General features: G+C 60.1%; 1 protein-coding gene across 1 annotated transcript; it reads left to right on the top strand.

Moving 5' to 3' along the window:
* The first annotated feature begins 1,536 nt into the window (after positions 1 to 1,536).
* Positions 1,537 to 21,706, top strand: GRK2 (G protein-coupled receptor kinase 2). Its single transcript, XM_032282692.1, has 21 exons — positions 1,537 to 1,950; positions 12,179 to 12,255; positions 14,041 to 14,114; positions 14,259 to 14,360; positions 14,467 to 14,541; positions 14,680 to 14,741; positions 15,567 to 15,618; positions 15,928 to 16,019; positions 16,298 to 16,397; positions 16,479 to 16,557; positions 16,651 to 16,781; positions 17,089 to 17,183; positions 17,254 to 17,361; positions 17,574 to 17,640; positions 18,275 to 18,375; positions 18,855 to 18,921; positions 19,001 to 19,096; positions 19,373 to 19,535; positions 20,002 to 20,138; positions 20,227 to 20,340; positions 20,441 to 21,706. The coding sequence occupies exons 1-21, from the start codon at positions 1,838 to 1,840 to the stop codon at positions 20,603 to 20,605; spliced, it is 2,070 nt and encodes a 689-aa protein (XP_032138583.1). The 5' UTR covers positions 1,537 to 1,837; the 3' UTR covers positions 20,606 to 21,706.
* The last annotated feature ends 492 nt before the right edge of the window (positions 21,707 to 22,198 follow it).

Below are 22,198 nucleotides of genomic sequence, written 5' to 3'. Positions count from 1 at the left end.
GACCCTGAGAAGTAAATAGATTCAAGGAGAGTCACAGGAAGTCAGAGAGTAGGCTGCAGTGATAAATTAGATTAGAGAAGGGGAGAGTATGAAGGAGCAGTCAGGGAAAGGAAACCTAGGGCTCTGATATGGGTATCTGGGTAGCAGATGTCACCTACGGAGAAGAGGACCTCACCAGCTGTGACATGCTCCGGTTCTAGGTTCTGCTGGGACTGATCCAAGAAGGTAGTCTAGAAGTGCACAGAGGTGGGAGTCTTGCTTTGCAAAAAGATCCTGGTTGCTGGTCTGCAAAGTGGTTATGAGATTTGAGCTCTATGCGCCCAGGGCTGAGAGGAGGGTCCTGTCACTTTGGAAGCAGAGAGGGGGTTGAGAGAGGGGCATGTTGCGATAGGAATGCTGCCTTGAGACACTTGGCTTTCCCCACTCCGGGTGGACTCTCAGCAGGGTGGTTTTTCCCTGCCAGGCGCCACTGAAACCTCTGTGCCCTCCAGGGCTGGGAGAGGTTTTACCCCACATGTGGAACCATCATGAAGGAGCGTCTGGAAGGGATGGGGTACAGGGAAGGGAGCTGCCAAGCATGCTGGCCAGGGACCTGTGTCTACGAGCCAGTTGGGGGGTGAGGTTGGGTGCAGGGTCCTTGATCCTGAGTGTACTTCCTGGGCCAGGATTGGTTCTGGAGTAGGAGGGGTGGGACTGGGGATAGGGGAAGCCTGTAACTGGACTGCAGTTGTCAGGTCCCAGGCTCTGGGCGACCTACTAATGATTCTGGGTCCAGTGCGGGCCCCAGGTTGGATGTCCTAGTCCGGAGTCCGCGTCTGCAGTTCTGGGTGTTGGGTCTAGGACAGCGGTCTGGAGTTAGTAGTCCAAGTCTAGGTCTGAACCGTGACCCCCCAAGTCTAGGTTCAGGGTCATGGTAGTGGCCTGGGGTCAGAATCAAGGTTGGAGTCAGTAACCAGGATGGGATCGAGGTCATGGTCCAAAATCTGGATCTGGGACCTGTTGGGAATCTGGAGTGTGTCACAGTCTGGGTATGGCGTTGGAGATCCAGGGCTGTGATCTGAGGTCATGGTCAGAGTCTGAGGTGGTGGGCCAAGTTTGAGTCTGGGGTCCTGTTTGCAGTCTGGTGTCAGGTCGTGACTGCGTCCAAGGCCAGGGAGTCCGGAGTTATAGCCAGGGTCTGAGATGGAAGTCCCGGGATCGTGTTCCGAGGTATGAACCTGTGTCTTGGTGAGCGTCCAGGGTCCTTGTGATCCACGTCTGGTGTCAGGGCCACGGTCTGATTGGGGAGCCTGGAATCCGGAGATGCGACCCGAGGTTATGGTCAGGGAGTGGGTCTGGGGTCCTCTTCGGTGCCGGGTCCCTGTCGTGTTCCAGGCCCGGGTCGCCGCCCAGCATCCTGGGCCGTGGTCGAGGCCCGGGACTGAGCCCGCGGTCTCAGGTCTGCTTCGGGGTCAGGCTCCGCGCGGCCTCCAGGGGGCGCCGCCGCCCGCCCGGCTCGGCCCCTAGCGGGCTCGCTGGCGCTGTGCGCGGCAGGCGGGGCCGGAGGCGGCGGCGGCTCCGGGGCGCGGGCGCGCGGGTGGCGGCGGCGGCGCCCCGACTGCAGTCCCGGCGGGAGCGGAGCGCAAGCCGGGGCCGGGCCCGAGCCGGCACCATGGGGCGGCGCCGCCTGTGAGCGGCGGCGAGTGGAGCCGCGGGCGCCGAGTGGGGCCAGGCGGGAGGCGGCGGCGCCCGAGGCCGAGCGAGCCGCGGCCGGGCCGGGCCGAGCGCCGAGCGAGCGGGAGCGGCGGCGGCTACGGCGGCGGCGGCGGCGGCGGGAGGAGGCAGCGCCGCCGCCAAGATGGCGGACCTGGAGGCGGTGCTGGCCGACGTGAGCTACCTGATGGCCATGGAGAAGAGCAAGGCCACACCGGCCGCGCGCGCCAGCAAGAAGATCCTGCTGCCCGAGCCCAGGTGAGGAGAAGCCGCCCGCGGCCCCAGCCGGACCCCGCGGGCGCCACGGTCGCGGCCCCAGACCAGGGGCCCCGCGCTGGACCCCGCGACCCGGACCCCCGAGGCCGGTCCTCGAGACCCCCTGTCGGCCTCCCAGCCCGGAGCAGCGCGGCCTTGGAGCCTGCGATCCAGACCCTAAGCCCCTGACCCTGGCGCCTGAGCCTGGAGCGCCCCAACTCCTGAGCTCCTCAGCCCCATCGGCCCCCGGACCCGCTCGGGTACCCCCGGCCGTCCTGCTGCCTCCTTATCGCGCTCCGTCGGCCCCCCGCCCCGCCGGTCGCTGTCAGCCTCTGGCTCCCGCCTTCTCCCACAGGGGCCCGGTGCACCCCTTCATCCTCCTCCGAGCAGCCCTTGGTCCCTGTGGGGTCTCCTCCCCTCCGCCGACCACCATTTACCTCGCCTGACGATGTCACTCACCCTTTTGCTGTCCCTGTTCCCGGCACCCGCTTTGGGGTTTCTGCTACCCCCACCCGTCTCTCCTCCAGTCTACACTTATGTGAGGTGTGGGGGGACAGCCAGTCTTCCGGACTCTTCTTCCACCCTCTGGTGAGGCCGCTGTCCTGGATTTGGGCTTGAGAATGCTTTCAGGGCGGCGTGGTGTGCAGGACCTGGGGTGCTGCGGGCACCCTCACCCTCAGACTGCGCTCAGGTGGGGGAAACAACCCCTGTGCCCTCTCCCCTACATTCCTCCTCTGGCGGGCCCTGCATATGGTGCCCTGTGGGTGCTGTTGACCAGGGGCCCTCCCAGCACACCTGCAACAGCTGGACCTTAGCTGCCACCTCTCTGTAAGACAACTGACATCACACCTGGTATCAAAGTTTAGACTGTTCAGGATGTAGGTATAAAAGTACACAGGATGTGGACAATTGCTGCGGTTTGTCCAGCATTTTATGGCTGACAGAGTCTCTCTCCACTGTGTGAGCCTCTCGTGGGGTAGGGAGGACAGGTGTGGCTTTTGTCCCTGTGGAACAGGTGGGGAAACTGAAGCTCCAGAGGTGAGTGGCCTGTCCAGAGTCACACAGGTAGTCCCAGGTGGCATCTGGCCAACAGATCAGGGCTTCAGACTTCCGGTTCTACATTTCATCGGCTACTCTGGCCTGTGCCAGGGAGCAGATGTGCCTGCCACGATTCCTTGTGTCGTGTGGCAACTCCTCGTGTATGCTTGACAGTTAGCCTCCTGATGCCCACTGGGGCCTGTCCGCACTGCTGTGGTCTTATCGTGTGACTCTGGGTCTTATCTTGCGACCCACCCTTCCCGCACTGGGCCTTGGAGTTCTCATCTGTGAAATGTGGATGGTGTGAAATAAGAGCTGTGACTCTGCGGTGTCCCTCGGCCTTTGAAGCAGCCGTCTCAGCCCTGGCTGACACTGCAGGGGCGCCATGCCCGTGGCCTTCACTGGCCCCCTCTGCCATGCCCTGCTCACTGGGTGTTCAGATTGACTGAACATCAAGCCTGAGAGAGGAAAATTGGTCTGCGTTTTGAAAAGGCCGTTAGAGCCTTTATTTTTTTCTAAGACATTTACAATCAGATTTCTCAAAACAGGAACCAGACTGACTGTCAGCTGGGGGCTGTCCAGGGAGCAGTGACAGTTAGTACAGAAACGAGTTCAGAAATGACAACGCCACGAGGGAGGAAATGGGGGAGTCAGCCTCTAGGGCTCGAAACGGCTCTCCTTGGTGGCCGCAGCCTCGAGATCCCCCTGCAGGATGGAGTTCTGCAACGTGTGAGGCGGGGCCTTTTCTGGAACTCTCTGCCTTCGGGTAATCTCTCCCCAGAATGCATTGCTTCAGATGGGGCGCCGCCTTGGCTTGGCTCTGCAGGTGTTGGAACCCTGAGAAACGAGATGTTCTTCTTTTCCTGTCCTCTTTCCTATCCATGGTAGTGATGGTGGTGATAGCAATAATGATAGGAATTATTACTGACTTATTTTGACATCTGTCATCTCAGTTCAGTCAACAACCAACCTGTGAAGCTGGCAAGATGATGCCTGGCATGTAGTAGTTGCTCAAGAAATACCAGGACTGTGTGATGCCCCATGCAGTCCTGAACAGAAACAAGGTCAGTTGGGATTCTAGGAGGACAGCAGGAGGCCGAGCTGGGCAGCCTAGATTTTCACATTGGGTCACCATCAGCAGCATGGCTTTCAGCAAATTACCCACATCTGTGAAATGGACTGGAGGCACTAGTGCCGAATGTCAGTATGCTGAGGCCCGGGAAGGGCTGCAGGCTGTCCTGCCTGGGGTTCCAGGGCTGGGGCATTGGAGGCAGGCCACCCTTTGCATAATGCCTTGCACACCCAGGGGGGCAGAGGATCCCCAACCTGGGAAGGTGATCCTGCTGTGTCTCACCTTTGGCACTTTCCAGTTTGCAGAGTGCTTTTTACTTCATTTTGTCCATTTGACAGCTGTGGGAGGCAGACCCAGCAGCTGGGATTCTCCCTTTAGCAATTAGAGTCATTGAGACTCAGGGATGGGAGGAGTCGTGTCCTCATCACAGAGGAAAGCTGGAATGGGGCCTTGGGTTTCTGGACCACACAGGCCAGTGCCATTTCTCTGTTGTGCTGTACCCCTCCACCCACACCTGTACACCACTGCTATCGCCCCTGTCCGCATTTTGCAGTGTGGGCTGACTGGCACCCCTCATCTGGGGCCATCAGCTGTCACAGTTCACCAGGCTCAGCCTCCTCTGCGTTGGCTGGGATGGAGCTGCCCTGGCAAGGCTGCTGCACTGAGGGGCAGCTCCACTTCAGGGCACTGTCAGATACAGGAGCCTGTCTTCCCCATACACACAAGGTCAAGGGCAGAGGCGGGGAGAGGGGCTGTGGCTTCTCCCTGTGATAGGGTGCCACTGGGAATTGTTCACACCTTGGGGTGGCCCACCTTGGCAGCACCCCCATGGCTGGTGCCTGGAGATGTGGCTTGGCCAGGAGCTGGGCTGGCATCACAGCTCTGCGTTCCAAAGGCTAGGGAATGGGAGTGGTTGGGCACAGTGCTACACCGAGTTGGCACAGGGGCTTCCTCTTCTGTCACCCTATAGAATCCGAGGACACAGTCCCTTTCCCCGACTTTCTTGTGGAAGGGGCAGCGTAATGCAGCCTTGTGTATCTGGAAGATGGGAGACCTGGCTTCTCCCTCTGTAATACCACCAGCTCATGTGGGACCCAGGCAAGTCCCTTAGTCCCAGTGGGCCTGCCTCAGTTTCCACCTCGGTAAAATGAGGGGGCTGCCCCTTCACTCTCAGGGTCTGTGGTCTGGGCCTTGCCCTGAAGGAAGTGCTGTCTCCCTTTCCTAGCAGCCAGTAGTCTTGTAATTATCATCATTTGCTTAATATGACCACTGAGGCCTCATGTAATTAATCTCTGGGCTCCTAGCTGAGAACCCTGACTGGGCGGTCCCAAGAGGTTTCCCAGCCCTCCCCGGTGACAGTGGCAGCCCCAGCAGCAGATTTTCAGAGCTGGGTGCCTCTTGCAGCCTCCTGATTTCTTGGCTGTTTCCTGGTCCCTCCCCCACGGAGAGTTTCCTCCTTCCTGCCCCTTTCTGGCTTCCCCATCTTCCCAGACCCTGCCCCTGTTCCTCCACTGCTGCCGCATTCCTGTTAACTCTTTGCAGCCAGAACTTCCTGCCCTCGATTTGTGGGGGAAGGGGTCCAGCTGGAAGCTTTTCTCCCTCCCTCCTTCCTCCATTCCTGCAGCACCCGCTGAAACCCTGCTGCTTCCAGTCTTTGTCCCTTACCCAGAAGTTTCCACTTCAGCGGCAGCGTTCTCCCGACTCCTTTCCCTGAAAACAAGATTATCTTTCCTGCAGTCACTCCCTCTGGGCCTTTGAAGCGCTGCCGTTCCCCAGGAATGGGGCTCTGGGATGTCTTTCCCATCTGTTTTCCTTTCTAGAGCATGGGTTTCACTTATTTGCCATTAAGTCGCCCGCCCACCATTACCTGAGTAAATGGATTTGAAGGGAGTGTGAGCAATGCAGGTTGGAATCTGTGCAGGAGAATCTGGGATCTGTTAACTCAGAATGAGGTGTCCTATTAATGCACGATCAATTCCTAGTAGTAAGTTCCTGGTGACGTCAGGTGAAGGCACAATCTGCAGCCAGCGTCTCCTCCCCATGCCTAGGTTGCACCCAGGTGGGCTTGGCAGAGGGGCCGAGTGCTCAGGCTGCTGGTGGGTTTGGACTGCGCGCAGTTGGTTGCTGCTTTCAGGATATTATGCTCTTGCCTCGGAACACACAGCAGATACCAAAAGCACAATATAGCCCTTGAGGACGCACAGCCTCCCTCACACCTGCCCCTTCTTCCCGGGCCCCTTCCCGACTCTCCGCTGGCTCCCCATGGGTCAGTTTCTGCTGCTGGATGGAGCTATATTCACATTATTTCTACTCTGCTGCAAATGAGATGCTAAAAATGAGGTGTTTGGCTGCAGCTTTTTTCTGAAACAATAACATCCTGCTTACTGCAAAGGGACCTGTCTATGCTGGCAGAAGTGGGTTTTTCTGGTATTAATATGTTGGCAGCTCTGTTCCCTGGTGGGGACAGTTTTCTGACTCTAGAAACCATCTTGTGTTTGGGGTGGGGGACAGCCTCCTCCTGGCAACTGCAGGGCACGGAGTTCTGGAAGTTTGTTCTTGGTGCATTCTAACGTGATGTAGATTACGGTCTCCATGTCGGCAGTAAATTGCAGGGTGTGGGTGCTTGTGTCATATTTGTGAAGAAGCCGTGACATTTGACAAGGCCGCCAGAGTGCCTCTTCCCAATCATCCCCGCAAGGGAGCTGCTTTGTGGCCGCCGCGACGTTCCGGAGCCCGAGCTGCTGCAGATCCTGGCTGCTTGTGCAGCGCCTGCTCAGGGCTTGCCTTTTCTCTCCCCTGCTCAGGGCTTGCCTTGGACCTGACGGTTTGGGCTGATCTTTCCCATTTGGTCTATAGGCCTGTCCTTGGTCCTTGAGCTCTGAGGACATTGTTGGCCCCAGGGAGAGTCATTGAGAAATATTAAGAAGCCCCAGGGGACTTCCTCCTGCTGCTGCCACCTTGGTGTCAGGTTTCCTGGAAATGCCACAGGGAGCACCTTGGCCGCAGCCACAGGCCCTGCATCGCTGGCTGGTGAATGCTCATCTCCCAGGCCACGAAGATTCCCAGAGTGGCTGCACCAGACCTGCCAGGCTTGTAGCCTTCGTGCCAGTTTGCGTCGTCCTGGATTAAAGCTTTAGCATCACTGTTGCTCGAGGGGCACAGAAACCATGGCCCCTGGCTGCCAGCTGTCAGCCGAGGCTGCCTCCATCCTAGGTTCCTGGGAGTGGGGGCTGCCCGCTTCCTGCAGCCTGTGGTCGGGGTAAGGAAGGCAGCTGGGCCAGAGGCTGGGCACATGTCAGGGTCCTCCGACCCCATACCCAGCTCTTCCACAGAGGTCAAGGGGAGAGTGGAGGGTGCTGTGGTGGGAGGTCATTTCTCAGGGAGCCTTTGGACATTTTCTTTGCTGCTCACTCACTGTGGGCTTTGGAGCATGTGGCCCAGTCAGCTTCCTCCAGCCTCGGTTTCCTCGCTGTCGGCAAGAGTGTGTTTGCCTCTGACTTGTCACCCCCTCCTTTTCACACAGCTATGGCCTCTGACGCTGAGCAGGAGCCACCTGAGGGAGCCCAGGCCACAGAGCATGGCCTGGACTTTGCATTTCTTCTGAACCATGAGGTGCCAAAAGCTACCGGAAGTGCTCCCCTCAGTGCCCACTCCTTCCTGTCACCCAGCACTCAGTGCTACAGCTGCTCACTGCCTTCTGTCGCCAGCGTCGGGCTGGGCCTGCTCTGGGAGCAGCAGGAGCTGGTGCAGGCTGTCCTCGCTGCCGTGGTGCTGGGAGTGGGGCTGACCACTCCCTCCCAGGGCTGGGCGGGCCTCCCGGGCACTAAGCACCTCTGTACAAGGAGCCCTTGACTTTGGCAGGGCAGGCTTCAGGCTCTGCCCTCTGGGCCGCAGTGGAGCCATGCAGTGCCTGAAGCTGGTCTGTGAGCAGGGGAGTCCCAGCCACCCTGCTCGGCTCAGCCCTGGCCACAGGCCCCGTCCTCCGAGGACACGGCAAGTGTGGAGAAGAGGCTCAAGCGAGACCGGTTACTGGGTGATTCCACTGTGGACTGTTGGTGAGCTGTAGGGTGCTGAGGAACAGGGCTTGGGCCACTGTCTCCCACGGCCCATCAGGCAAGGCACGGTGGGCAGCGTGGCCAGCCTGGCATCTTAGGAGTCCCCCCTCCTGCTGTGTCCGCCCAGGCTTTGTAAACGGCCAGTGCAGTGGTGGCGATTCAGTATCTCGTTGACATCCTCATTTTACAGGTGGGGAAAATGGACATTTAAAGTTTGTGACCAGGCCTGGCCTCCCAGGGAAGGAGGCGGGGAGGGCCATTTGGAACCCAGGCACCCATCCCACAGCCAGAGCAAAGGTGGCTCTGAGGCCCTTCCCCAAAGGCCTTGGGAACCTGAGGGTCTTTCCACCTGGGACTGTTGAGGCCACTTGGTTCTCCTGATGCTCCGGAGTGGATCTTGGGAGCCATGTGCCCCTGAATCTCAGGGTTGCTGACCTGAGTTGGGGCAGGGACACACTCTGGGCTCACTGCCACTCCAGACTCTGGAGCCGTGTTGGAGACAAGGTGACGCAGCCCAGGAGGCTGCCCTGCCCCCGTGCCCGCCCATGCTTGCCACCCTGGCAGGAGCTGCCCCCAGTGGCATGTTCTTCCAACCTGCCAGTTCCCTTGGCTGCCAGACCCACGGGGATAGACAGGAAACCCTAAAATTGCCACTTTGGGGGCCTTCCATTCAAGGACTCTGCTCATGCCTGACCTTGTGTTTGGTTTCTTGTGGCGGCGGGGTGGGGGGGGGTGTTTATTTTATTTAAAAAACATTTTTTTCTTTTTAAGGAAGAAAGTAGAATGCTGTGGGCTGGGAAGAATGCGGTGGCCATGCCCAGGGGTGGCTGTTGAGGGGAGAGACAGCCTCCGAGTCCCGGGTCCTGCTTCCTGCTGTTCCCTAGGAAGGAGAAAGGCCGTGCCCGGCAGGTTCCCCAGGCTGTTGTAGGCAGGGTCACTTAGCGAGCATGCTTCCCCCTTGGAGATTTTGTGTGTCCAGTTGAGAAGTGGCAGTGGCTCTTCCCTGGCTCCTAGGTAGTCATTCCCTCTGCCAAGCTGGCAGCAGTTTGGCAGGCTCCCAGGAAGCAAGTCTGGAGGTCAGTGGGGCTTACTGCTGAAGCCCCACAGCTCCCGTTCGCAGGACCATGCCCGGCTCCTAGCGGGTGACCCCCACAGGCTGGAATGGTTTTGCCTGTCATCTGTATCTGCCATCTTCCACCTTCCGCCTGACCAGCACCTGGTCATACCCACTTGACCCTCCATTGCCCCAGAAGACTGGCATTTTGTGATTTAATTGCTTTTTTTCATCCTCTTCTGTATCCCAAAACTCAAAATCTAGGCGCAAAAGCAGAGCACCCAGAGCTGAGGCGAGGGGTGGCAAAGGCCCCGCCTTCCTGGCCCACCTCCCACATGAGATGTGGGCCCCTGGCCTTGTGGTTTTCTCCACACCCCGGTCTCCCAGTGCACAGCCTGTGCCCCAAGGCCACCCAGGGCCCGGGCCTTCTGTCTGTAGGCATCGAGGGCAGAGACTGTCTTTCTCAGTGAAACAGATTTTTTATGCAGTCCCTGCTGTGTGAGAAGCACCAGTCTCTGTCCACTGTTTCCTGTGTCCCTGGGAGTCCCACAGGCCGGGAAGCATGTCCTTGATGGTGGATGGTGGCTGGTGGACATGAGCTGGCGTGTGGCCTGAAGGGGCGGCGGTGCTGGCGTGGACGAGGGGCCCATCCTCGGAGTTCCTGTCAGTTCTTCGAGGTCATCCTCGCTCTCTGGTTGGTGGGGGCACGGGCTCTCCTCTTCCCAGCCCGGCAGGGTCTGTTCCAAAGGAGTCACAGGATGCAAACTCAGGGTCACCTAGGCCCATCCTTGTCTTTAGTGTCCTACTTCCTGTTGGAGACACTTGGAAGAGATCACTGCCCCTCCCAGCCTCTGAGGGTGGGGAGCAGGCGAGAGAGTGGCGGTCTCGGACCGTGCTCATGGCAGCCCTGCTGGCTCATGCTATCTCACATGGCCTTTCCTGAGGAAGGCTTGAACCAAGTTAGATCAGGGGCCAAGGCCCGGGTTCCACTGCAGCCCTTCTTGGGAGGACAGTACCCAGCGGAAACGGATAGGAGCCCCCTCGAACCCAAGGCCAGAGGCCAGGCAGGGTCCACAGGCCAGGTCCACTCTGCCGGGAACCACTCTGCACAGACTGCTCTTCTGGCTGGAGCTGCTGCTCTTCCAGACCCTCGGGCCCAAAGCCTGGAAGCCCTCCCAGGGCTGGCCTTATAACCCTTCTCCCCAACAGCCCGAGCCTTCTACCACCTACCCTCTTCCCCTTCTTCCTAGCCAAGTGTTGCCTCTGCCTGGGCTTCCTCTCCATGGCGCCTCCAGTGGAGTGGGGCCACCACCACCCTGGGCCGAGCCTCCTGAGTCCTGCTCTTCCTGCTACTCCTTGGCTCTGAAGCCCCCTGGTTTGCAAGGCCCTGCCCTTCCTCTCACCATGGCCTTTATGTGCCCTCTCCCCTGCCCCGTTGGCCTCTTGCTCTTCCCTGGGCATACTTTCTCCTGCCTGTTCCCACGTTCACCGACCTCCCTGGCTTGGCCACCTGCTGACATTCCTTTTGCCCTCCAGGAACCCATGGAGTTCACCTTCTCCACACAGCCTCTCCCTGACCCAGAAGCCTCCACCCCTTCCCAAGGCCTCTGCACATGCTCTCTGGCATCACAGGGTCAGAACCATGCCCTGGGCAGGGCTGCCTGGAGCAGGGGTAGCTTACACATGATGTACACAGCGCCTCATGGGTAGATGTGTAGCAGGTCGTTGTGACCACAGCCTGGGTGGCCAGTCCGACCAGCTCTGGGCTGGGCTCCTAGGGTCAGGGCCAGGGGTGCAGAGAGGCAGGGGCCGTGCCAAGCACAGAGAGCCTGGACTTGTGGATCCAAGTCTCTACCAGCTGTAGTCTTTTCACGGGAAGCCTGCTGGTGGCCCCATAAATCCTGCAGGGCCACATGAGCGTGACATGGGCTCAGGTGTATTGGCCCTACAGGCCCCCAGCCCCCCCCACACCCTCAGTATGGCAGCTATGCTTTACCCCAGGAGCCCAGACTAGTGAAGACCAGATGCCAACCACTGCTGGCTGTTGGGACAGACAGGGCTGAGCTGGAGGTGGCCCAGGAGAGGGCAGGAGGGGACAGTTAGGTGGTATCTAAGGCAGGGAATGTAGCCTGGTGTGGCTCTCCCAGACAGCGCTCAATGTGGGGGTGAGATAAACAGGGTGGGAATGTCGGGTTGGGTTTTGGGGATCACAATGGCCAGGCCCTCCCCTACGGCCATACCAAGCAACCCAGGGCAGAGGTCACATTTTATATCTGAGCACTAGGGACACATGAACGAAGACATGGCCTTTTCTTACAATTTAGAAAATTGAGATGTAATTCATACAAAATTCACTTTATTATGCGATGTAGTAGTTTTTAGTACATTCACCATGTTGTGCAACCCTTACCCCAAAAAGAAACCCCATTCCCCACCAGCAGTCACACCTCGCCCTTCCCCCAGCCCCAGCAGCCACGGATCTGCATTCTGTGTCTGTGGATCTGTTCACATGAGTGGAATCTCACAACATGCTATGACCCTTTGTGACTGGCTTTGTTCAGCCTCATGTTTTCAAGCATCATCCATGTGGTGGCCCGAGTTGGTGCCTTGTTCCTTTTTATAGCTGAGCTGTGTGCCACTGTGTGGAGATGCCACATGTGTATCTGTTCATCAGCTCACAAACCAGGCTTTTGTGATTTGGCCAAGTTCCCAAAGCCAGCCACTGGCAGCACTGGGACCAGACCCCACAGGCCATGGGCCTCTGAGCAGGGGGCCACCTGCTGGCCACCCTGGCCTTTGGGGACACAGCCTGGCAAGGGTGGTGCAGGCAAAGGCTTCCTCAAAGCCTTCTGGTCTGACCTGTGGCTGGGATAAGTGAGTAGACCCGACAGGGTGGCCTCCTTCCTGGAGGGAGCAGTGACACCACCAGCAGTGCCCTCAGCTCGTGTTTCTGGGCCTGCAGCCCTGACAGGGCTCTGGGGGCTTCTGCTTACTGTGCCCCCTATCCCTCAGCATCCGCAGCGTTATGCAGAAGTACCTGGAGGACCGGGGTGAGGTGACCTTTGAGAAGATCTTCTCCCAGAAGCTGGGTGAGTATGGCAGCGGCTCTGCCAGCCACTGGGGTTGACTTCTTGCCTCTACCCCAGCCGGCCCACCTGTGCTCCCCACTCTCTGGAGGTTTGGCCTCCCATCCACTCAGTGAGACCCCAGGGGTTGGTCCAAGTCTCGGTGAGCCCGCATGCCTCCCAGACCCTGGCCATCAGCCCAGGGAGCCCCATGGTGGGGGTGGGGGCCCAGAGTCTTCCAGGGCCATTAGGGAAGTTCCTCCTTTGGGGTTTTTGTTTTTGAGAGTTGCAGCTTCCCCTTGGCGCTGCCGCAGCTGCTCTGGGCCGTTGGTAGAACTGACAGGAAGAGGCGGGGCCCTTCCTGTGGCGCCTGCTGAGCTGTGGTTGGCCCCGCCCCACCCCATGGGCCCTCTTTGTAAGCAACCTGCCTGGCGCTGGCCCTCCATTTCTCCAGCTGCTGTCTGATGCCTGCTGTCAGGAGTCTTATGCGACCCACCCTGTGGACCTGGCCTAGAGGGCAGGCTTGGGGCAGGTCTTGAGGAAGCAGGTGCCAGCCCACATGGCTCTTATTTGGCCTTCCCGAGAACAGGAGCTGAGCTCTGGACAGACAGTATCCTGGCCCAATAGGATCAGGCATTGGAGATCAGCCTCGGGGAGTCGGTGTGTCAGGAAGCACAAAATTTGGGTCCCAGGCCTGTGCCATGTGTCCTTGGGCCAGTTGCTTCGCCTCTCTGAGTTGATGGTGTCCTTATCTGGGAGATGGGACTCATGAGTCCCACTGCGCAGGCCTGTCAGGGTCAGATGAGAGCACTGTGCCCACTGTGAAGCCCCACCCTGTTCCTCAAAGACCCTACCCTAAAGGTCAGGCAGTGATGACTGAAGTGATGGCTGCCCTTCTGACCCAGGTGCCCAGGCAGTGTCCCTGAACACCTGGGAGGCCACCCAGCATGAGCTCGGTCACCGTGTCAGACTGAAGGCCTGAGGAGAGCCTCTGTCCCCTGGTAGTGCGCGGAGGCCAGGTCCCAGGGCCCAGGCCCCTCATTCAAGCATGAGGACACCCTATCTGGGGTCTCCTGACAGCCTTTCCTGCAGCCCACCTTGCCTCTCCAGTTTCCTGTGGCCCATCCCCTCTCCGTACCCCCTTCCCTGAGTCCCTAGCCCCCAACCTCTTTCCCAGGGACCTGCTACCTGGTGGAGGAGCCCTGAGTTCCACTCGAGCCTCTGCCACAGACAGTGTGTCTGACCAGCTCCCTGAGCCTCAGCTTCCCCAACTGGACCCACCCTCCCTGCCACTTTCTCAGGCTGCTGTGCAAATCAGCCAGACAGTGGAGGGGGGCTGGGTCCAGAGGAGTGGTGTGGCCCCTCAGAGCCCCCTGCTCACCTTCCCCACAGGCTGGAGCCTGACCTGGCCCTGGTGGCCACAGCATCGCAGAACCCCTAGACGGGATCATGTTGCACCTGCACAGCCCACCCTGGTGGGGGGTGTTGGCCTCACAGAGCAGGCACAGGGCCCTGCTGCAGTGGGGGCCCAGGTGCCAACCCTGGCTGCCCATCGCTGTCCAGCTGCTGCCTGGGGAAACAGATTTCAGGAAGAGGGTAGAAACACAGTGGCCCCAACCCGGAATCCAGGAATCTTCAGGTTGGCAGCAGCCTTAGCAGCCGCCTGGCCCACCCCCTATCTGGGGCCAAGACCACCTCTGCCACCTCCATACCCAGTTCTGCCCAGGGAGCCCCAAACCATGCCATCTGCAATGATGGGAAGGGCTCTGAGAGAGGCGTGGCTCTGTGACCTGATACGGTTGCCTTCAGGGTACCTGCTCTTCCGAGACTTCTGCCTGAACCACCTGGAGGAGGCCAGGCCCTTGGTGGAGTTCTACGAGGAGGTGAGGCCCAGAGGCCCAGACCCTGCTCTGACCAGAGAAAGGGAAGGAGGTTGGGGCAGCTCTGTGAAATCCACAAGCCGCCTGGCGTAGGCGCCCCTGGGCCCTGCCGGGCTATAGATGACCTGCGGGAATCATGTCCTCCAGATCAAGAAGTACGAGAAGCTGGAGACAGAGGAGGAGCGTGTGGCCCGCAGCCGGGAGATCTTTGACTCGTACATCATGAAGGAGCTGCTGGCCTGCTCGCACGTGAGTGTCCTCGATTGGCCCCGCATGCTGGCCCAGAATCACTTGTGTGTTGGGAGGGGAAGAGAGGACCCTGTGGAGAATTCATGGCCACTTCTGTCTTCCTCAGCCCTTCTCGAAGAGTGCCACTGAGCATGTCCAAGGCCACCTGGGGAAGAAGCAGGTGCCTCCGGATCTCTTCCAGGTGTGTGCCTCCCAGTCTCCGCCCAGGCGAGGTCACCTTGGACAGCCCTGGGTCAAAGAGCCTGGTCAGCTGGGGGCGGGGCCTGGGCAGCCATGGTCTCTAGGGGCTCAGTCACAAACTTCCAGCTTCCTCCCTTAGCCATACATCGAAGAGATTTGTCAGAACCTCCGAGGGGATGTGTTCCAGAAATTCATCGAGAGGTGAGCACGGGGTGGTGTGGAAAAGGAAGGGGGAGGAAGGGGCCACTCTCAGAGGGATGTGGCTGGTGTGGAGGGTAGACGCCAGCCTTCATTAGGCCCTGAGCTGGCAGGTGGCTGGTCCGTCAGTGGCCCCCTTGCTAAGACTCCTGAGAGGTCAGACAGGCTGCAGGTCATCCTCTCCCACCCTGCCCTCCTCAGCACCAGGCAGCTCACAGCCCATCTCAGGCTGTTCTCTGGGAGCTAGGAGAGCCACACCACCTGTGGCTCTTTCTCTCCCGAGGACTATGTAGCACTTTGCTGGCCCACCTGGGCTGAGAAGCATCAGGGTCGGTAGGGATGGGCGCAGGAGAGCACACGGTCCCCATGGCCCTCACAGCCAGAGTTGACACAGTGGGTGGGAATTGTTGGCAGATTTTGGCTAGCTTTAGGGAGTGGCTTTTTTGGCGTCACTGCTGCCCAGCCATGGAGTGAGCTCTGTGTTACTAGAGGTATGCTAGCAGGGACGGGAGATGTACTTGTCAAGGATATGGGAGCAGGAAGTCTGGGTTAGACTGGAAGACCTCCTCTCTATGCTGATCTGATTCCAGCAGGAAGCCACAGCCAGGTGGCCAAGGCCTGTGCTGGGCACCCGAGCAGCCCTGTCTGGCACTGTGGGTGGGCAGGCCCTCAACATTTCATTCCTGGAAGAGGACATTAAAGCTCATGATGTTTCCACATCTACCCTGATGGGGCCCCGGGGAGTGGCTGATAGGTGGGGTAGGCTCACAACAGCATCGTTCTTTCCACACCCTGAGTGGCCCCTGAGTCCAGGTTCTTCTCTTCCAGTGATAAGTTCACACGGTTTTGCCAGTGGAAGAACGTGGAGCTCAACATCCATGTGAGTGGGGCTGGGTGGGGCATGGAAAGCCGTGCACCTTGCTACTCCTCTCCCGGGAGCCGGGCCTGGGACTTGGCTGAGAGTAGGGAGATCAGGGGGTGTCTGTCCTTCAGCCCCTAGGGCTGTGGCTGTGGGGGTCAGGGCCAGGATGCCGGCATGGGGAGGCTGGAGCAGGTAAGTGTGTGGCAAGGACAGCCAGGACACGGGTATAGGGACCTGGCATGGGGCCAGCCCCTGCTGCCCAGGTGCCTCTGCCCCACAGCCGGGCCCAGGCAGCCTGTGGTGACCGCAGCTGTCGCTGCCCTGCAGTTGACCATGAATGACTTCAGCGTGCATCGCATCATTGGGCGCGGGGGCTTCGGCGAGGTCTATGGGTGCCGGAAGGCCGACACAGGCAAGATGTAAGCACCCTGTTCGGCGTAGGGGGATGCTTGGGGAGCAGGGATCCTGGGAGGCCCTGACGACTGGGTTCTGCACAAGGCCAAGTGCTGCCCCACCCACCCCTGTCTTGCCTCGCTATTACCCTCCTACAGGCTTCTCTGGCCCCAGCCCTCCCTATCTCTGATTTGTGTCACAGGCTGGTCCTGGGTCTAGTCTTTCCCTCAGGAACCCCCAGAGGCAGTCCTGGGCCCCTGTGTCAAGGGTGGGTGTTGACTGCTGCCCTCTCTCTGCCCCATAGGTATGCCATGAAGTGCCTGGACAAAAAGCGCATCAAGATGAAGCAGGGGGAGACCCTGGCCCTGAACGAGCGTATCATGCTCTCACTCGTCAGCACCGGGGTGAGCTGGGCAGGCTGGGCTGTTACTGAGGTGCTGGAACCCTCATTGCCCCTGATGACCTCCCCTCCCCTCCCCTCCTAGGACTGCCCATTCATCGTCTGCATGTCGTATGCGTTCCACACGCCAGACAAGCTCAGCTTCATCCTGGACCTCATGAACGGTGAGCGCTGGCCGGGCCCCAGGGTGGGCTGGGCCTAGGTGCAGGAGGCTGGGGCAGAATGCTGAGTGCCGCCTATGGGGCTGCCTCCCTCAGGTGGGGACCTGCACTACCACCTGTCCCAGCATGGGGTCTTCTCCGAGGCTGACATGCGCTTCTATGCGGCCGAGATCATCCTGGGCCTGGAGCACATGCACAACCGCTTCGTGGTCTACCGGGACCTGAAGGTACTGCCCTGCTGGCCCCAGGCCGCGCCTCCGTGGCTGTCCTCTGCCTCCTCTCGGCATCCCGGCCACCAGGCCCAGAGCAGTGGGGCTCCTGGGACACGGCTGCCCTGTGTCTTCCCATCTCCACCCCTGCCCTTCCCACTCTCTGGGTCCAGGTTATGACTGGGGACAGGAGAGAGGACTCCACTTTTGCCCTTTCCTTGGGGACCCATCGTCCTCTCCAGTGAAGCAGTGACCCAGCTGGCATCTTGCCTGGCTAGGCCCCATCCCGAGCTGTCCCAGGCAGCTCACTGGGCTTCCTCCACAGCCAGCCAACATCCTTCTGGACGAGCATGGCCACGTGCGGATCTCCGACCTGGGCCTGGCCTGCGACTTCTCTAAGAAGAAGCCCCATGCCAGCGTGTGAGTACCCTGCCACCCTCCCCCTCCTCACCCCTCAATACTCCTGCTCATGGCCCCCTTGCTCCCACAGGGGCACCCACGGGTACATGGCTCCGGAGGTCCTGCAGAAGGGCGTGGCCTACGACAGCAGTGCTGACTGGTTCTCTCTGGGCTGCATGCTCTTCAAGTTGCTGCGGGGGTGAGTGACCTGTCCCAGCTGGGCAGGTGGGTCAGGTGGAGAGAAGTTCCTCCCCAACCCAGGTGGGAAGCCAGAGGAGGGGAGCCCATAGCTAGCTGCCTTGGTGTTAGCGGTGGCACTGTCCCTGACTTTGCCCACAGCTCATTCACGCTGCCTGCCTCCATTTCCCCATTCCTGTCCTTTGACTTTGGTTTTTGGCCCCTCTTGCCCAGACATAGCCCCTTCCGGCAGCACAAGACCAAAGACAAGCATGAGATCGACCGCATGACGCTGACAATGGTGGGTGCGGGTCTCAGCTTGGGCCTCAGGGGGTGGGGGGGGCTCCTGTGGGTGATGCTGGCAACAGTGGGTATGGATCTCAGCTTGGGGCCACAGTGGGGCGGGGGATCCTATGGGGCTGGGGTCTCCTGTGGGTGATGTTGACAGTGGTGGGTGCAGGTCTTAGTTCAGGGCCCCGGAGGGCTGGGGGCTCCTGTGGGTGACACAGTGGTGGATGCGAGTCTAAGTGCCAGGCCTCGGGGGGATGGGGTCTCCTAACACTAATCATGGTGGATATGGGTCTCAGCGTGAGGCTTCCGGGGGGGCTGGGGGCTCCTGTGGGTGACATTGACAGTGGTGGGTGCAGGTCTCAGTGCAGGCCAGTGGGGCTGGGGGCTCTCGAGAGTGTCAGGGTTGTGACTCTTGGTTCCGACCAGCAGGTAGAGATCTCAGCCACTGCCCCTATTCTGGCCTCTGAGACAGACCTCCTGCCCCATAGGCTCTCGCCCTCGCTATGCTGTTGGAGCATGACTGCCGGGCGAGCTAGGAAGCTTCGCCCTGTCTCTCTGTGGGCCTGGGCCCCTCTCTCCCCTGAGCTGGGATGGGGTCAAGTGCTCTTCCTCAGCCCCTGCCTATGTCCCACTCCTCTCCAAAGGCCGTGGAGCTGCCCGACTCCTTCTCCCCTGAACTCCGCTCCCTGCTGGAGGGGTTGCTGCAGAGGGATGTCAACCGGAGACTGGGCTGCCTGGGCCGAGGGTGAGTGCCCTGGTGCCTTGGGCATGCTGCTGGCTGCACCCCCCTGAGGACAAGGGCTGTGTCCAGTCACCTGGAGCCCCCTCCAAGGTCCCAGCCTCCTTGGAGGAGCTCACAAGTTGGGGCATGGCCAGCCCTGTCCAATGTTCTCAGAGTGGAGGGGCTGCCCTGGGGGTTGCAGCTGCTGGAACCAGCTGGTAACTGGCTTCCAGAGGGACCCTTGTCACAGATGGTGATGATAGCAGCTTTTTGTGTTTATTGAACATTTATTAAGCATTAGGCACAGGGTTGTAAAATGTACCAGTGCTTAAACTCAGAAGCCTGTGATGTAGGAACTGCTGTTCTCCTATTTGAGAGATCAGGAAGCAGATCAGTCTTAAGGAACTTACCCAACTTCACAGAGCCAGAAAGTGGCTCAACCAGGAATGAAGCCCAGGGCTGGGGGGAAGTGCTGAACCCAGATGACCGGCCCCTCCCCACAGGGCTCAGGAGGTGAAGGAGAGCCCCTTCTTCCGCTCCCTGGACTGGCAGATGGTCTTCTTGCAGAAGGTAACAGTCTGTAGCAGGGGCTTGGGGGCTCCGCACCCCCACCCCCAAACTAATGCCCATGACCCCTGTTCTGCTGCAGTACCCTCCCCCGCTGATCCCCCCACGAGGGGAGGTGAATGCAGCCGATGCCTTCGACATTGGCTCCTTCGATGAGGAGGACACAAAAGGAATCAAGGTACTGGGCCTTGCCTGGCCTCTTGCCCCTGGGCTCTGATCCTGACCTGGGGGTGGATCCCTGTCCCTTCTTGCCACCTGTGATTCCCTATGCCAGCCCTGCCAGCTTGTGAGCCTCAGCTCCTCCACAGCTAACTTCCCTGGGGGTAGCACTTGCCCTGATCATCCCTACCCAGGGCCTTGGGTCTGGGCAGCCTGTGGCTGAGGGTATTCCGGCATCTGATGGTATTCCGGCATCTGTCTATCCATGTGCCTCTGTCCTGTCCACCTGGCAAAGTTACTGGACAGTGATCAGGAGCTGTACCGCAACTTCCCCCTCACCATCTCGGAGCGGTGGCAGCAGGAGGTGGCAGAGACCGTCTTTGACACCATCAATGCTGAGACAGACCGGCTGGAGGCCCGCAAGAAAGCCAAGAACAAACAGCTGGGCCACGAGGAAGGTGAGGATCGCCCGCTGCTGTGGCACCAGGCCCCCGCCTGCTTAGGAGTGAGCAGTTGGCTCTGGTTTAAGGAACTCACCCTGGATCACAGCCAGAAAGTGGCCGCTTTGGGATGGAAACCCAGGCCGGAGCCAGGCGTGGTGGTTCACGCCTATAATCCCAGCACTTTGGGAGGCTGAGGACCGTAGATCACTTGAGGTCAGGAGTTCGAGACCAGCCTGGCCAACATGGTGAAACCCTGTGTCTACCAAAAATACCAAAAAATTACCCGGGCACAGTGGCACGCGCCTGTACTCCCAGCTACCCGGGAGGCTGAGGCGGGAGGATCGCTTGAACCCGGGAGGTGGAGGTTGCAGTGAGCCAAGATTGCGCCACTGCCTGGGCGACAGAGTGGAGACCCTGTCTCAAAACAACAAAAAAGCAACCTAGGCTGGGCCGGCTGAGCCTCCTCTGTCTCTCGCCTCAGACTACGCCCTGGGCAAGGACTGCATCATGCATGGCTACATGTCCAAGATGGGCAATCCCTTCCTGACCCAGTGGCAGCGGCGATACTTCTACCTGTTCCCCAACCGCCTCGAGTGGCGGGGTGAGGGCGAGGCCCCGGTAAGGAGCCCGTGCGGGGGTCGGGAGCCGGGCTTCCGGGTGGCTGGCGGGCCGGCCCTTACCCGCACCACCGTCCCTGGCCCTGCAGCAGAGCCTGCTGACCATGGAGGAGATCCAGTCGGTTGAGGAGACGCAGATCAAGGAGCGCAAGTGCCTGCTCCTCAAGATCCGCGGTGGGAAGCAGTTCGTGTTGCAGTGTGATGTGAGTGGGGTCTGGGACGGGGGCGGGAGGGCCAAGGGGCCGGGCCAGGCCAGGCAGGCTCCGGAGAGCCCCAGCCGACTGCTGGGCTTGGTGTGTGCAGAGCGACCCTGAGCTGGTGCAGTGGAAGAAGGAGCTGCGTGACGCCTACCGCGAGGCCCAGCAGCTGGTGCAGCGGGTGCCCAAGATGAAGAACAAGCCACGCTCGCCCGTGGTGGAGCTGAGCAAGGTGCCGCTGGTCCAGCGCGGCAGTGCCAACGGCCTCTGACCTGCCCGCCTGCCTTTTATAAACCTCTAATTTATTTTGTTGAATTTTTATTATTTGTTTTCCCGCCAAGCGGAAAAGGTTTTATTTTATAATTATTGTGATTTCCTGTGGCCCCAGACTGGCCCAGCCTCCCGGGAGGGGCCCGCTTGCCTCGGCTCCTGCTGCACCAACCCAGTCACTGCCCGGCATCCTCCGTCCTGACCCCAGGGGCTGCCCGCTCCCAGTGTCTTCCTGTGGGGGAAGAGCGCAGCCCTCCCACCCCTTCACTGAGGGATGATGCCACGCCACGTTGTGCCACCCTGGGCTCCGTGGGCTGTGCTCTGTGCCAATGGGCACTGCTGGGTGGTCCAACCTCCCTCACCAGGGGCCGGTGCAGCACAGGGATCCGACTTGAATTTTCCTGCTGCAGAGGGGCAGGCCCTGCACTATCTTGCCCCATGGCGTTAGCGAGAGGAGGGGCCCATTGTCTCCCTGGCCCCCAAGTCCTCCACAGTGACTCGGGCTCCTGTGCCCTTATTCAGGAAAAGCCTCTGTGTCACTGGCTGCCTCCACTCCCACTTCCCGGACACTGCGGGGCTCAGCCAAGAGGGTGGCACTGGCGGCAGGTGCTGCTACCCTCCCTGAGGTCCCCTCTTGCCCCCACCCTCAGCGCCTGGGCTCAGGAACCACAGCAAGGCAACTGAGGATTGGGCCATAATGGCCTTGCCTGGCCTGAGGTCTCCCTGATGCTGGGCCAGATGCCACCCCATTTGCCCACACAGTGCCGGCCGGGTGGGCAGGCAGCGCAGCAAGGAGGCCAGCTGGGGCCCGTCAGTGTACCCTCCGCCCCAGCCCATCAGTGTGCCCCTACCCGGGCTGGCCAGCCCCACAGCCCACGTCCTGTCAGTGCCGCTGCCTCGGGGTGCCGCCTCGCCCACCGCATGCCCCCTCGTGCCAGTCGCGCTGCCTGTGTGGTATCGCGCCTTCTCCCCCTGAGGGCTGGGTTGGCGCACCCTCCCCTCCCGTCTACTCATTCCCCGGGGCGTTTCTTTGCCGATTTTTGAATGTGATTTTAAAGAGTGAAAAATGAGACTATGCGTTTTTATAAAAAATGGTGCCTGACTTGGCTGTCTCACTCTTTTTGTACCTAGTGACCGCTTTTCAGCTTCTGGGCTGGGGCCTGAGGGGGAGGGTCTCGGTGGTACCAGGTCCCCTCCACTGCCATGGCTTCCAGAGCAGCCTGCTCAGGCCCAGGCCGTCTTCCAGGTGGGGTGAGGCAGTGGATCCCACCCTGCCTCCGTCCCTCCCAGCTGTTAGTCTTCCCGCTTAGTGACTGTCCAGCACCCATCCCTTACCTTTTCCAGGGAAGAGAGGGCAGCTTCTGCCACTTCCCAGGTAAGCAGGAGGAGGTGCCAGCACTGTTATGCCTGGGGCAGTGTCTGGGCTGACTGGGACCGTCTCAGGCTCATAGAGCACCCCTGCACGGCAGGCACCAAGCTGAGGCCCCTCCCCAGAGACAAGGCACCTCTGCCCTCCAGGTCACATGCAGCCTCTGGGCCCTTGGCCAGCTCTGGCTTTGGCCTCTCTGGCCTCGCTGTGCAGCCCTAGTAGGGG

The sequence above is a fragment of the Sapajus apella genome, unplaced genomic scaffold (assembly GCF_009761245.1).
Source record: "Sapajus apella isolate SASKATOON/1434 unplaced genomic scaffold, GSC_monkey_1.0 scaffold14, whole genome shotgun sequence".
In the NCBI taxonomy this organism is placed as follows: Eukaryota; Metazoa; Chordata; class Mammalia; order Primates; family Cebidae; genus Sapajus; species Sapajus apella.
Note: the sequence above shows the minus strand (reverse complement) of the source record. Positions and strands in the feature narration are given on the sequence as shown.